Here is a 16,511-nt window from a genome sequence, read left to right as displayed (position 1 = left end):
TACCTTGCTTTCAGACAGGGCCAGCGGACACCGACTATTGGTTGGTTTGAAGAAAACGCGGACGCAGATTGGATAGCTGTCGACGTCCGTCACAGCGCTGATAGGGGGACGCTCTTGAAGAGATGAAAAAGTAAGATAGGTTGAGAAGCACATGACTAGCAATGAGATTGGGCAGAAGGCGAAGGTGGGATGTTGCCCGTATGGAATGAGGCCTGACCCGTTCCTGGACCTGCCCTCGCGCGGCCATACGGCGGCGTCCCGCTTTGCCGAGTTGCGCTTTGTAGTTTCGCACACAATGGCGAAAAGTTTCGCAAATAAACACAACGGCGCAAAGCAAAGCACGGGGCATTAATCTGGCAGCTGGCTCTATTCGGAGAAAGGGGATTAAACGGGGATTTGTTTTCAGGAACTACACACTAGGACTTCACGTTACATAACGACGACAGTCGTGACACAGAAATAGTATTACGTTTTACGTATACATTTAGTAAATATTTTCACAAATTACTGCAGCCCAAAGTTTAGTTGAAGTACTGTACTGATATTTTCTCTATTTAAATATAACTATTTGAAAAAAAAAAACATCAATATGAGTAGCAGAGGTCACCAAAGTGTTAAATACGAACACAGGCAACTTTGCCCGATGAACAGTTTATTGTCAAAACCGATTGCAGTGACACTTCTATCTTTATTTATGGAAGCTGATGATAATAAAAAATGAGTTATTGTGTCTCGGTCTTAGCAAAGGCGGCCCACAAATGGTGTGTGAACTGTCCATGGGTTTGGGAGAACTGTGAGCACGGGAGCGATACGATACGTACGAGGACTCATTCATTTCTCCCAAGATCTCTCCAGCTCATGTAAGGTGTAAATGTTCATGAGCATAACCAGATAAAGCCTTTATTCAGCAACTACTCTGGCATTGTATTTGCTTGCTTGTGTATCTTAATATTATTTTTTTAAAAAAGGGTAGGACGGTATCAGGGTTTGTCTATCCTGTTTTTTATGCACCTACTCGAACGATGAACCATGGTGCAGCAAGTGGTAGGGAACAAACCAGCTTTGCTTGAGACCTTCTTGTCTGCAGCTATGTTTCCTTCTCTTAATGTAATGCATAAATTGTACTTTTGCTGAGATGTACGTCGCTTTGGACAAAAGCGTCTGCTAAATGAATAAATGTAACGTAAACGTAGGTGCAAAGCGGAGGGAGAGGCAGTGCGGTACTGACACGGTACTGACACAGGTCAGCGTTCCTGTCCCCGCTCTTCAGCGCACCTCCGCTTTTCGTTACGTTTCCCCGTCCGTCTCTCTCGCATCTGCTTTCCAGCTTACGAGAAATTTTATGACGGCTTGCGAGATCCAATAAGGTCCCAACAACTGTAACCACTTTTTTTTTTGTTTGTTTTTGGAATGCGACACAACACATGGCACTGTGGGTGGCTGTCGTGAAATGACACCAGTTTTTATTTTTTTAGTGATTTTCCACAATCTGGCTCACATCTGAAAAATGCTAACCCCTAACCCCCTCCAGCTCACAATTAAAACTCACATGCTTGTGCCAACGTAGCTGGATTGTCTTTAATATCAGACATCTGTTGTATCAAGACTTTCCATCACTCTTAATATTTGTCACTAAAATCTTTACAACCCGACATAGATATCATTTAACTGCAAAAAGAGTCCAATTCATCGATAACTTTTTAAAAAAAATTTAAACAAGATCATATCACTTATTGTAAGCATTTCAACACTGCTATGTGTTGCATAATTCTAAGACCACAGAGACCTGAATTCAGACAATCACGGTGTTTTTTTAGTCTTCGGCATTACACCTGGAGTCCCACAGCCAGAATCCAGAGGAATTTAAGGTGTGGAAGTTGGAAAGAATGCTGAGAGCAATAAAAGTAAAAATGTCAGAGGAATGTCATGACAAATTTTGATTTGTTTTATCAGCTGCAGGTATGGTACTAAAATTGTTCATATTACCTAAACACTATAATATACCTCTCTTATTCACACCCAGCCAGCTTACTCAGGACTAGAGGCACTTGTGTTACCAACTTTTCACTTTCTGAATATTGTAAATTAGAAAAATGAGGGGAAAACAAATCTGTATTAACTATGACTGCAGATTTTTGGAACGAAGCAGAGAAAAGGTGGAAGGCGAATGAAAAATTTGGAGAGCATCTCATAGAAGACAAACTGCAAAGATCGAGGGAAACTTCACTGCAAAAGAGGTCAGAAGATATGGAGGAAAGCGATCAAGAACCTCAGTATTGGACAAATCACTGAATGGGTGGAAAGGACAACGCAGAAAACAACACTGCTTAGAATTTATTACGACAGATTTGATTATGGAGCAAGATTTGTAATCACAGTTGTCATCTGAAACAGAATAAGTTCAGTAAAAATGGATTCTGAACAAATGCAAAGAAATAATATATACAGATTCAAGCAATGAAGCATGTCAGCTGACACATGTAAAGTCAACCAAAACACCTTTAGAGATACCAGTCCTATTCTGAAGAAACAGTCATGCAGTAGAGTTTAAAAACCCAGCAAAGCCCTCTAGACAGAGGGGGTCTTGATGGAAGGGAATACACCGCTTGTTAGTTTTGAGATGGTCGGTAAGGACAGGAATTGCCTCCTGCTGCCCAGTTTTATTCTCTTTTGCTCAGCCATGCTCCTGGTCACCCATCCCTAACACAACCAACAGAGGCCTTACTGTGGCTGCTTCGTTCAGTCATGCTGACGGACAGTGCGGCACGTTCAGCCTGAGCAAAACCTTCCAAACTGCTTTTGCTCTGATGAGCTTTATGGTGCAAAAAAAAAAAAAAAAACCTACTTGGAATCACTGGTGAGTTATGCTTCTTGGAGTTTTTGCAGCAGTGTGAAGTGAGTTGTTGAGCAGCACGAGCTTTTCGCCACCAATGATCCAATCCTTCAAACAAAGTTAGCACATCTAAAATTATTAGCATATTTACACACGGGTATCGCCCCTGCGGCGTAAACAGTGCCGTCATAAAGTGTGCACAGTGACACACCTACGATGGACAAACACAGCGTACTCATGCAAGGTAAAGTGAGTCCAAACTGCAGCCGGTGAGCAGATGCTACAGAAGAACAACTCTTCAGAAGGGCGAGGCTAAAGCGAGGGGACAGCAGTGGGAGCTGCATAGCTCATGGACATGTTCCACTTGTTATTTTGTTCCTTAACTCACACTTTCGCCAAAAGCAACATAAGTGCTTCTCAGTGATACATCTGCAGCAATTCAGGTTAAGTGCAATTCTCAAGGTTACAGAAGTTGAGCTCAACTTGGCAGGTTTATGTTCTTGTTAAGCAATGTGGGGTCCACTTTGGACAAAATGTCTAAGCAGTGTTGTGCGGTCATACTCACTGTGAAGAGCGGTTAATTTAGGTGGAACAGGGCAAAAAAGGTGGTGCACCGTGCAACTGGCCAACATCGGTGCTGCGCTTCCACCTAATGGGGTTAGAGAGTCACCTCCTGGTACTCAGCTAATACCCAAATGTCAGCAACAATTCAGAATGGACTGGTGTTTTGAGAAAAGGAAAAAGAAAAAAAACTAGAAAAATAAAAAATGTAAAACTTTAGAGTGCATGAAAACAGAAAAAGAGAGTACATGTCGCACAGAAACATCAGAACAAGCATGGTTCCAAACACTTGAGTACCAAACAGGAGTTTAAGCATTTCAAATAATAATCTTAGAAAAATCCACAGAGCACAGGTCTCAATCATGTAAGATTATTTATTAAAAAACAGTTGTGTGCAGATCACATAACAGAATCTATATAACCACAGGCTGTCAGATGTAGCTACCCTCACAACTGTATTCATCTGTGACCCATAACAGAACCCAAGTCCTTGTGGACAGTTCGTAATCAAGCTTTGATGATGATGATGTTCCATGAACCATGAAAACCAGGCTCAATTTAGTGTCTTTTTGATCACAATCCATCAGATGGTCATTAAATGTCATTACATCTGTATTCCTCCTGTGTTGCCTACGCTCTTAATGAGTGCAGAATTAGAATCACTGAGATCAAAATCCACAACAAAACACAGCCTTTAAACTCTCATGAAACATTAATATCGCATCTCATGGCACAATACTGCCAGTGGAACAACAGGAAGCTCAGTATTTAATATTTCCCCAAAAAAAAGAAGAAAAAAAAAAAAAAAAGGCTTAAAACTGTCCTGTAGGACCACATTTTGTACATTTATAGCAGAAGATCAAGATTCTGTGAAACAGTAGTAGGTTTGGAAAAGCACCCTGCAGACTATTACTGAATAATGGGAGAAAAAACAAGAGTCTGGAACCCACAGCCCCTGTGCAGTACCTGCCATTTCCTTCGAAAGTCTCTCCTCTATTAGAAGCAGGAGGCCTGTTTTCCCCGCTCACTAATAGCTACTAGGCATCACTGTAACCACCTTTTCTCTTGAATTCTCGCGATACATTAATGCACAAAAGTTTACGTATGTTGACATCAGCTCAGTCTCTAGGAAATATCAACCCCACACTTGTCACTTCTTAGTTTTGCTAGCGCTGCTCTTGACCCCCTCCTCCTCCTTTCCTGCTGCCGTGCTTTAAATGGCGCCGGGTTTTGAGCTGTAGGGCGGACGCGCTTTTCATGGTACTCCTCTTTTCAGAAGAGAGTTCCTCTGCGCCCGGCTTCCACAGAAGCAGCTGGGCATCCTCCCCTCCAGTGATCAAAACACCTTCTGCGGAGTCCCAGAGGAAGCAGCGCACAGTGGCGGAGTGACCACCCTGCAGCGTCTTCAGCAGCTGTAGACCTTGGTCACCGCACTTCAGGAGGCTGAGCTCCCCGCGCCTCGTCCCACCCACCACGAGGAGCTTCTCCTCTACTTCTGACCAGGCTCCGCCCACAAAGTAATCCAGGGCTGCCCCAGAGGGGAGAGCAGCGGAGCCACGAGCATCAGCAACACTGAGGATAGTGAGAGGCTCCTCTGTGTCCAGCTGGCCCAAATCCCACAGGTGGAGACCTTCGTCGTGACTCAGGCACAGCAGTCTCTCGTACCCCTTGCCTGCCCAGCACACGGTACTCACGGACGAGCTGGAGTTGCACGTGGCCAGAAGGGCCTCCTCCTCGGACCCGCAGCTAAGGTCGAACACGTTGACCAGGCCGTCGGTGGAGCCTGAAGCCAGACGGTCTGGGTTTCGTGGGTGAAAGCGCACTTGCGTGATGTCATCGCTGTGGGACTCGGAGTACACGCCCAGCACCCCACCGGCACCGCCCTTCAACATTCGCGCATCCCAGAAGAGGAGGAAACTGTCCTCGCCCTGCTGTTCTGTTCCGGCGCACAGCACCGCGTCGCTGCAGCTCACGTCGAAGCAGCACAGGGGGTAGGAGGGAGCGCTCTGGAACACCTGAACGGGCCGCGAGACCGGCGAGCGCGTGTCCCAGGACCGCAGAGTGCCGTCGGCGGAGCCCGAGAACAACAGGTTCGGGGAGGCGTGGGCAAAGCGTACGCCGCACAGCGCCCCCGTGTGCCCGCGGAGCTCGCCGAGCAGAGCCAGGTTGTCCGGGCTGTGCAGCCGCACCGAGCGGTTCGAGCAGGACACGGCCACCGGCCCATCCCCCGAAGTCGAATCGGCGCAAAGCGCCAAGTCCAGCAGGTACGTGGGCTCACTGGGCTGCAGGCGATGGGCCACAGACAGCGCGGCAAACTTCTCCTCCACGCCGTCCATCGTGACTCCCTGCTATGGCTTTCTGGTGAAAAGAAAAGAACAAACAGGTGCTGCAAGCGCACTGTTTACTTTTAAATACTAAAAATAGCCTGTACATCACGCATATGTCATTGAAATGGTATAAAATAAAATATTAAGAGTGAGCACTTATTAACTGTCCATCAGCTTCTGTGGAAGTCAAGGCAAGACATGAGAGAGTCACTACTAGTGTCTGGGATCATAACTGACATAAGAGTCAAAGTCACCACATGAAATAAGAGTAAGACTTCATATTACGAGAGAGAGAGAGAGAGTAAGCGACACATTTGACTTGCAGATCATCATCATGTTTCATTATTTTGTCATTGGCATTGATTTACTATTATAGTTTAATAGCGATTCGGCTAAAGAGCTACAGCTGCGAAACAAGCCGTAACGTTCATACAGCAATGATTCGACGGAATATATATTCGAAAACATTTTTTGCAGGGGAAATAACCGACATATGACACCACTCTCACCTAAATATCATTGCATCCACCGGATGGCGGACGCACGCGGCGAGTGTTACAACTTTACAGTCCCCCGGAAACACGCGCTCTCCGCGCTACAGTTCCGTTGAACAAACTTGTTCCCGCCTCCCTTTGTTGCAAAACACGGTGCTGTACTCTGTTTCGGATATTCCTCTCATATCCATTATTACACTAGTAAAATATGTACTTTTAAACACTAAAAAAACATACGTATGTCACAATAGGTTGCTGTGGGGGGCTGTAGTTGTTTATAAAATAAGTGCCTGAGTGTAAAATCATGATGTATTGCAAATTGAAATGGATTATTTGCAAATGAAATTGAATAAATTATCTTTCCTTTAGCTGCGATTTACTCACGTGTAATTTTAAAATATGTTTTTGCCTTTACTATAACAAAGCTGAAGGATGTACGTATTTAAGAATGGAAACCGAATTTTCCAGCTTTGTCTGAAAATCTTATCAAGTAACGAAACTCAGCAACTATGATGACTATTCAGTGAAGGGTAGTTGCGGACCTTCACCAGCAGGTGGCAGAAAATTATGCTTTTTTTTTTTTTTTTTTTTTTTACAGTATTAATCTGGTAAACTGATGATATTCTAACAAAATTCATTTCTGCAGATATAAATGAGCGGCGGAAACATTTATTTGCACTTCTGAAATTCAATAAAACTGCATTTTTAAATCACTAATGTTAATATTTATTAGTACTGACATTATTATTGCATAGAAATGTTTTTTTTTTTTTTTAAAAAAAAAAACTAACTTACACAACTTTTTTTTTTTTTTTTTTTACAAAAAGTAATTTTTTTTTATACAACTTATATCGTTGTATAAAAAAACGATATAAGTTGTATAAAAAAAAAAAAAAAAAAAAAAAAAAAATTACTTTTTGTAAAAAAAAAAAAAAAAAAAAAAAAAAAAAAAAAAAAATACAACTTTTATTTTTATACAACTTATATCCTCCTCCGTGAACCGCCACCTTATCGTGGTGGAGGGGTTTGAGTGCCTGAATGAGTCCAGGAGCTATGTTGTCTGGGGTTACATGCCCCTGGTAGGGTCTCCCATGGCAGACAGGTCCTGGATGACAGACGAGACAAAGCGCGGTTCAAAAACCCCTTATGAAGGAAAAAGCAAGGCGTCCGTTTACCCCGCCCGGTATGGGGTCACCGGGGCCCCACCCTGGAGCCAGGCCTGGGGGGGGGGCTCGCATGCGAGCGCCTGGTGGCCAGGTCTATGCCCACGGGGCCTGGCCGGGCTCAGCCCGAAGCCATAACGTGAAGCCGCTCTTCGGTGGGCTCACCACCTGCCGGAGAAACCGTAAGGGGCCGGTGCATTGTGAGTTGGGCGGTGGTCGGGGCCGAGTGCCCGGCCGACCCAAACCTCGGGCGCCAACTCTGGTTTTTGGGACTTGGAATGTCACCTCACTGGCGGGGAAGGAGCCTGAGCTGGTGCGGGAAGTTGAGAGATACCGTCTAGATATAGTCGGGCTCACTTCCACTCACAGCTTGGGTTCTGGAACCACTCTACTCGATCGAGGGTGGACTCTCCACTATTCTGGCGTTGCCCAAGGTGAGAGGCGGCGGGCTGGTGTGGGCTTACTAATAGCCCCCCAGTTCAGCCGCCATGTGTTGGAGTCTACCCCGGTGAATGAGAGGGTCATCTCCCTACGCCTTCGGGTCAGGGAACGGTCTCTCACTGTCGTTTGTGCTTATGCGCCTAGCGGCAGTGTAGAGTACCCGGCCTTTTTAGAGTCCTTGGGGGGCGTGCTGGAAAGCGCTCCCACTGGGGACTCTGTCGTTCTACTGGGGGACTTTAACGCCCACGTGGGCAGCGACAGTGATACCTGGAGGGGCGTGATTGGGAGGAACGGCCTCCCTGATCTGAACCCGAGCGGTGAGTTGTTATTGGATTTCTGTGCTAGTCGCGGTTTATCCATAACGAACACCATGTTCATGCATAAGGGTGTCCACCAGTGCACTTGGCACCAGGACACCCTAGGTCGGAGGTCGATGATCGACTTTGTAGTCGTTTTTTCTGACCTTCGGCCATATGTCTTGGACACTCGGGTGAAGAGAGGGGCTGAGCTGTCAACTGATCACCACCTGGTGGTGAGTTGGATTCGATGGCGGGGGAAAAAGCTGGATAGACCTGGCAGGCCCAAACGCATAGTGAGGGTCTGTTGGGAACGTTTGGCGGAGGCCCCTGTCAGAGAGGTCTTCAACTCCCACCTCCGACAGAGCTTCAACCAGGTCCCGAGGGAGGTGGGGGACATTGAGTCCGAATGGACTATGTTCCGCTCCTCCATTGTCGGTGCGGCGGTTCGGAGCTGCGGCCATAAGGTCTCCGGTGCCTGTCGCGGCGGCAATCCCCGAACACGGTGGTGGACACCGGAAGTAAGGGATGCCGTCAAGCTGAAGAAGGAGTTCTATCGGGCCTGGCTGGCTCATGGGACTCCTGAAGCAGCTGACAGGTACCGACGGGCCAAACGGAGCGCGGCTCTGGCAGTCGCCGCGGCAAAAACTCGGGCTTGGGAGGAGTTCGGTGAGGCCATGGAGGAAGACTTTCGGTCGGCCTCAAAGAGATTCTGGCAAACCGTCCGGCGACTCAGAGGGGGGAAGCGGTGTTCCACGAACACTGTTTACAGTGGAAGTGGTGCGCTGCTGACCTCAGCTGAGGATGTTCTCGGGCGGTGGAAGGAGTACTTTGAGGATCTCCTCAACCCCTCCGACACGCCTTCCGTAGAGGAAGCTGAGGCTGGGGACTCGGAGGGGGACTCGTCCATTACCCTGGCTGAAGTTGCCGAGGTAGTCAAAAAACTCCTCGGTGGCAAGGCTCCGGGGGTGGATGAGATCCGCCCCGAGTTTCTCAAGTCTCTGGATGTTGTGGGGCTGTCTTGGCTGACACGCCTCTGCAGCATCGCGTGGAGTTCGGGAACGGTGCCTCTGGACTGGCAGACCGGGGTGGTGGTCCCTCTTTTAAGAAGGGGGACCGGAGATTGTGTTCCAACTACAGGGGGATCACACTCCTTAGCCTCCCTGGGAAAGTCTATGCCAGGGTACTGGAAAGGAGAATCCGACCGATAGTCGAACCTCGGATCCAGGAGGAGCAATGCGGTTTTCGCCCTGGCCGTGGAACACTGGACCAGCTCTATACCCTCACTAGGGTGCTGGAGGGTTCGTGGGAGTTTGCCCAACCAGTCCATATGTGTTTTGTGGACCTGGAGAAGGCATTCGACCGTGTCCCTCGTGGCATCCTGTGGGGGGTACTTCGGGATTATGGGGTTCGGGGCTCGTTGCTACGGGCTGTTCGTTCCCTGTATGACCGGAGCAGGAGCTTGGTTCGCATTGCCGGCAGTAAGTCAGACCTTTTCCCGGTGCATGTTGGACTCCGCCAGGGCTGCCCTTTGTCACCGATTCTGTTCATTATCTTTATGGACAGAATTTCTAGGCGCAGTCAGGGAACGGAGGGTGTCTGCTTTGGTGGCCGCGAGATCTCGTCTCTGCTTTTTGCGGACGATGTGGTCCTGTTGGCTTCATCAAGTCAAGACTTGCAGCGTGCACTGGGGAGGTTTGCAGCCGAGTGCGAAGCGGCGGGGATGAGAATCAGCACCTCCAAATCCGAGGCCATGGTTCTCAGTCGGAAAAAGGTGGATTGCTCCCTCCGGGTTAGGGGGGAGTTGCTCCCTCAAGTGGAGGAGTTTAAGTATCTCGGGGTCTTGTTCACGAGTGAGGGAAAAATGGAGCGGCAGGTTGACAGACGGATCGGTGCGGCGTCCACAGTAATGCGGTCATTGTACCGGTCTGTTGTGGTGAAGAGGGAGCTGAGTCGTAAGGCGAAGCTCTCAATTTACCGGTCGATCTACGTTCCTACCCTCACCTATGGTCATGAACTCTGGATCATGACCGAAAGAATGAGATCGCGGATACAAGCGGCAGAAATGAGTTTCCTCCGCAGAGTGGCTGGGCGCACCCTTAGGGATAGGGTGAGGAGCTCAGTCACCCGGGAGGAGCTCGGAGTAGAGCCGCTGCTCCTCCGCATCGAGAGGAGCCAGTTGAGGTGGCTCGGGCATCTGTTCCGGATGCCTCCTGGACGCCTCCCTAGGGAGGTGTTCCGGGCTTGTCCCACTGGGAGGAGGCCTCGGGGCAGACCCAGGACACGTTGGAGAGACTATGTCTCCCGGCTGGCCTGGGAACGCCTTGGGGTTCCCCCAGAGGAACTGGAGGAGGTGTGCGGGGAGAGGGAGGTCTGGAGTACTCTGCTCGGACTGCTGCCCCCGCGACCCGGCCCCGGATAAAAGCAGAGGAAGATGGATGGATGGATGGACAACTTATATCAGATATGTTGGATATATACACAGATTAGCCACAACATTAAAGCCACCTGCCTAATATTGCGTAGGTCCCCCCTCGTGCCACCAAAACAGCTCTGACCCATCGAGGCAGGGAGTCCACAAGACCTCTGAAGGTGTCCTGTGGCATCTGGCACCAAGACGTTAGCAGCAGATCCTTTAAACCCCATAAATTGAGAGGTGGGGCCTCCATGGATCGGACTTGTTATTCTAGCACATCCCACAGATGCTTGATCAGATTGCGATCTGCGGAATCTGGAGGCCAAGTCAACACCTCGAACTCTTTGCCATGTTCCTCAAACCGTTCCTGAACAATTTTTTGCGGTGTGGCAGGGCACATTGTCCTGCTTTGAAAGAGGCCACTGCCATCAGGGAATACCGTTGCCACGAAGGCGTGTACGTGGTCTGCAACAATCTTTAGGTAGGGGGTACGTGTCAAAGTAACGTCCACAGGAATGGCAGAACCCAAGGTTTCCCAGCAGAACATCAGCCAGAGCGTTACACTGCCTTCACCGGCTTGCCTTCTTCCCATAGTGCATCCTACTGCCATCTCTTCCCCAGGTAAACGACGCACACGGACCCGGCCCTCCACACGATCTAAAAGAAAACGTGATTCATCAGACCAGACCACCTTCTTCCGTTGCTCCGCGGTCCAGTTCTGATGCTCAGGTGCCCCCTGTAGGTGCTTTTGACGGTGGACAGGGGTCAGAACGGGCACTCTGACCGGTCTGCGGCTACGCGGCCCCATATGCAGCAAGCTGCGATGCACTGTGGGTTCTAACACCTCTCTATCATGGCCAGCATTAAGGTTTTCAGGATTTTTGTGCTACAGTAGCTCTTCCGTGGGATCGAACCAGGCGGGCTAGCCTTCGCTCCCCACGCGCATCAGCGAACCTCGGGTGCCCATGGCCCTGTCATCGGTTCACCGGTTGTACTTCCTTGGACCACATTTGGTAGGTACTAACCATTGCATACCGAGAACACCCCACAAGACCCGCCGTTTTGGACATGCTCTGACCCAGTCGTCTAGCCGTCGCAATTTGGCCCTTGTCGCAGTTGCTCCGATCCTTATGCTTGCCTATTTTTACTACTTTCAACACATGAAATTGAAGAACTGATTGTTCACTTGCTGCCTAATATATCCCACCCATTGACAGGTGCCACTGTAATGAGATAATCAATGTTATTCACTTCACCTGTCAGTGGTTTTAATGTTTTGGCTGATCGGTGTACATTAAGGGCAGCTTTTGATCAAATAGCTCTGTCAGCAAAGACTTGAAAAAATATATTTTTTAAAGGGACTGGTCCTGGGTGGCATGGTGGTACAGCGGCACAGTGAGTAGGGCTGCTGCCTGGGTGGTGCAAGAGAATGTGGGTTTGATCCTTGCTTGGTCTGTGTGGAGTTTGCATTTTTTCCCTGTCTGTGTGGGTTTTCTCCGGGTGCTCTGGTTTCCTCCCACAGTCCAAAGACATGCTGTTCAGATTCCCCCAAAGTGTGTGAGTGACAGAGAGAGTGTGTTCCACTGATGTATGGAAGAGTGACCCATTGTAAGTAGTGTCTCTAGCAGTGTAAATAACTGCGGTGAATAAGGTATGTGGGCTGATAACACTACATAGAGTTCATTGGAAGTCGCTTTGGAGAAAAGCATCTGCTAAATAAATAATGTAAACGTAAATGAATCTGTCCTCAGGAAAACCAGCCCTGCTAGTCACTACATGCTGAATGTGGATATGGTTGTGTGTTCACTGGTCACATTAAATATCCTGAATAAAGTCTGAGAAACCCAGCAAAAAAAAAAAATGTTTATTTTCAATAAAATTGAGTTATAAGCTGAGGGTGAGTAATATAATTATTGCTTAACTAATACAAAAGAAAAGGTGCGTGACCTCATGTAAACAGGAGGAATGATGATGGCAAAGAGTCACTTGGAAAAAAGACTCCACACCGAAAACAAACTTTTTAAATATGTCCTTTTCTATGTATTTTGTTTCGCTCGATTTGTAACTTAATTTCAATACAAGAGAGATGTGCAGATGTTGCATTTTCCAGTGCTTAAGCAGTGACTCATGGACCCTTTTGAGTCTCATGACTTATGAGTAAATGTGTTATATTGGGAATGTTTGTGTTTTTGAAGCAGAAAAATTCTAGATTTTATAATGGAAAAAGCCCTGCTTCTAACAGCTGACCATCTTCAGATATTCAGAAGTCAGCTTCACGTACAGCGATCCTTTCCACTAAAAATGTTTACAAAAGATCCTTTTTGGTCTGTGAATATAAATTAAAATGTAACACAGTACATCTCACTGTACTGATTATTTGATTAGTCAAGTACTGCAAGATCTAGAATGGGGGCGCGGTGGCACGGTGGGTCTGGGGTTCGAGTCCTGCTTGGGGTGCCTTGCAATGGACTGGCGTCCCATCCTGGGTGTGTCCCCTCCCCCTCCAGCCTTACGCCCTCTGTTACCGGGTTCGGCTCCGGTTTGCTGCAACCCCCGCTTAGGACCCTGCGGTTTCAGGCAATGTGTGTGCAAGATCTAGCAAAAGTGCTTCCCTCTTGGCAAGAAAGCCAGGGAAGTGATAATGAAATCCAACAAACCCACAGCAGAAGTTTTGACAGCGGAGAGATGAAGCTGTTCTCAAGCAAAAGCCACGATCATCCCAGAATCCGGAGCCACAGCCCCAGGCCAGAGGACCCTACGTTTACTCGCAGACAGTTTACTTTCACATGTCTGGAAGGAACGCGATAATATATGGATCAAGTAGACTAATTTAAGACTAGCAAAGCTCTTAAGATTCTAGGGAAGTTCATGAGACAAAAATCTGTCTTTAGAAGAAGGAAAAAAAAACTGAAGACGTTTTTCTGACGTCTCCAGCGTCCCTGTGGGTCCAAGGACGCATGCAGAGCGCCCCTCTCAATAACAGTAAGGCCATTGTCTGACCCCCGCGGAGGTTTTGTGACACCCGAGGGAATGCTTTGACAGTTGTTGAGCCATTATCTTCGGCAGTTCCGCACGGGAGGCTCGCCGCACCCTGCGTGGGACATTCAGCAGGAGGGCGGCAGCAGGGGGTAACTTGACAACGCTGTCATTGTGAAATCAACAGAAAACGCTCTTGTGGGAAGACCTTGAGCCATCTGGGGACATGCAAATGAGAGGGAGGAGGGGTATAAAAAGCCATGCTGCTGCTGCTGCGACACGAGCCGTCATCCCATGAGTGGTGGTGGGGGGTCTGCAACACAGAACTATGCAGAGAAACTCATGCACTTGGCCTGTCTCAGCATGCCACACTGGGCACAAGAGCCCACACCATATTGGGCCAGACTGGAACCCGGCTTGAATTTGTTCCTGTGCTCTGCCGTCTCCCTGGTACCACCAGACTGCTTGGCAGAGCGGTGTGGAAATTCTTCTGCGTGTCTGTGTGCGCCTCTCTCCCGTAGGTGCAGCAAGCCTAATATGTTTACCAGAACCCAAAAAGCAGGAAAGAAGAGGAGAGGGGGGTGGGTGTGGCACCCATTAGGGCTCCACATCAGAGCTGTGCAGGCTTCAACAGCACACGGAGGGTAGTTGAGGACACGGGCTTGCTGGCAGATGCCAGTTCCCAGAGGGCTATGCAGTTGATGAAGGGCGCCATCAGTAGGCACATGTGCTAGAGCCACACATTTGTTCTCTTATGCTTGCAAGGACTTTACAGTGACTCACCGTTACGCGTTACTTCATTTCTTCGACAGTACAAAAATCAAAGCTGTCTTGGCACTGGTAGTTTATTTGAAAAAGGTGACTGCTATCATAAAACACCTTGTACGTAGTAGGGACATACCAACAAGGCCCATTTTTTCAAGATTCACCCTAAGTTTGTTCCCACAAGCTGAGAGAAACATGTTTGTGTACATACGTAGCTCTAAGAGGCATGTGTGAATATTTGAGACGCTGCAAGACATTACGGGGTGGAGCAGGACAGATCCAAAGGCCTGATCTGTCTATCTTTTTCCAGCAGAAGGGGATAAGACGGTTGATTCTATTCCAATAGGGGGTGGGTGACAGTAAAAGGAGCCAACAAACAGGCCCGTCAGCACCACCCTCCTTGAGCACCGTGGTCAAGGACGCTCCTCAGCTGATGTCCGATCTGGAGTAGAAAACTTAACTGTAGACCTCATACATTATCATACAGTGTAAGATGATGGTAAACCACTCATTTGCATTTATTTAAAAAAAAAAAAAAAAAAAAAAAAAAAAAAATTACTTTCCACACCCCAGCCACGATACTGCAGAATGTGAATTTCTCTCTCACTGGAAGGAGTAATTAAAGCACCGAAGAAACCGCACAACAAGAAAAGTGTCATTTGTCTTTATTCTGTACAGTAGAAAAAGAGTGTACATTACTCAGAAAGAGGGGGAAGGGTAGAAAAACGTTATTTCTTGTGCGGTCTTACACATAGCTAGAGAAAGCAGAGTCCTGCCATGCATGGGGTGGTCTGACCAGGGAGGGGAACCCAGCTGTGAAACCCAGACATCCCGCAGGCATGGAAGAAACAAAGATGTGGAGCTAGTTGCTAAGACAACCCCATAGCAAACTGCTACTGTAGCACTTTACGTCAGGCCCATCTCTATTCTCACACATACTGGAGCAATATTTAATAAGTCATTACTGAACGCAATACACATGAAAGCTGGGTGCAGATGTAAGGACACCACCCACTCCAGACAACTTTGTACCTCAGGTTTCTGATGAGGAAAATACAAAGGGCAATGGAGAGATGATGAGGTGTGCAATTTACAGGCTACACACGTTCTCCAGTTCCAGGTCACCGAAGTTCAGTCGGTTTAAGTTTCATTTGGTGACGATCACAGAGAAAACCCAGGGCTGGGGAAAAACAAATCCCCTTTAACAGCTTTCATTAGTGAAACTGAGCTGAAAGCTTCCACCTCAACACCTTGTTCCTCCCATGCTGTAGTGATGCACTGATTGGCGCTCACTTTGTGCCTTATATAAAAGACCAAGCAAAACAAAACCAATGCTGTATGGTCCACAGACCTGAGGATAGGGAAAGCCTGATCTGGCCACCTGAGAGCAATATCACCACCCTAGTGGAGAACTGGGAAACCACAGTTCAGTCAGGCCTGGTTTTTGTTAAACTAACCCATCCTGACATAGACTAGACACACCCAGAGCCTGCTTGTGCAAATAGCCAAGCTCTCCTGAAACAGGAGAAGTTCAATAACACAAAGTGTTTTCGATCAGTGTTGCATCTGAATCAGCCATCACAAATAAGTATGACCGAGAAACACTGACCTTGGGCTCCATTTCTGCGTGAGCCTGGAAGAAACAAACATCTACTCATAAGCTATCACTAAAAGCCTCTTGTGCAAATTGCTTATTTACACAAGCAGATGTGATTAAACCTGAAACATTTCAATGGAAGGCAATATTCTATAGTTCAAAAATAGACATTAAAGGAAGAGCGATTTTTGCAGTTGTTTTGGAATTTGCGTTCCTTATAGCTAAGTACAACAATCAGAGAAGAGAAATGAAATTTTTCTGTAACCACAGGCAACAGCTACAGAACCAGAAATCAGAATTAAAGACAGAAATGTCATTGGAGCACACAGAGGACTGACTCACGCCGTTGTACAGATCATTAACAAAGATAACGTTGGCCTCGATCATCAGAGAAAAGGCACTAGAATTTTATACATGAGTACTGAAGCCTGAAAAAACTAGGGGATCGGATTCTATCCATTTCTAGTCAGACACAACGCACTCAGCCATCACACATTTCAAGTCACAACTTACCTATGACTTCACAGACAGAACTAAACAGACAGACAGCTGCATGAGCAAGAAGAAAGCTGAAATACAGGGGAGACAGCCACACGTTTCATGTTAGAATACTGAAATCCCGCATGGACTGGAGAGAACAAC

The 16,511-nt window shown here is 47.6% G+C and overlaps 1 protein-coding gene across 1 annotated transcript; it reads right to left on the bottom strand.

The window, feature by feature from the left end:
• Positions 1-3,259: 3,259 nt before the first annotated feature.
• wdr89 (WD repeat domain 89) lies at positions 3,260-6,588 on the bottom strand. The gene is made up of 2 exons (XM_018727477.2): positions 6,231-6,588; positions 3,260-5,752 (listed from the first exon to the last, which is right to left on the bottom strand). Exon 2 carries the CDS (start codon positions 5,728-5,730, stop codon positions 4,561-4,563), a length of 1,170 nt encoding a protein of 389 aa, XP_018582993.2. The 5' UTR covers positions 5,731-5,752; positions 6,231-6,588; the 3' UTR covers positions 3,260-4,560.
• Between the last annotated feature and the right edge of the window lie 9,923 nt (positions 6,589-16,511).

This window comes from Scleropages formosus, chromosome 15, assembly GCF_900964775.1.
Source record: "Scleropages formosus chromosome 15, fSclFor1.1, whole genome shotgun sequence".
NCBI classification, from domain to species: Eukaryota; Metazoa; Chordata; class Actinopteri; order Osteoglossiformes; family Osteoglossidae; genus Scleropages; species Scleropages formosus.
This window is presented reverse-complemented; position numbering and strand designations above follow the sequence as displayed.

What these genes read in the sequence shown, in the direction of transcription:
- wdr89 (XM_018727477.2), bottom strand. Translation starts at nt 5,730, where the DNA reads ATGGACGGCGTGGAGGAGAAGTTTGCCGCGCTGTCTGTGGCCCATCGC.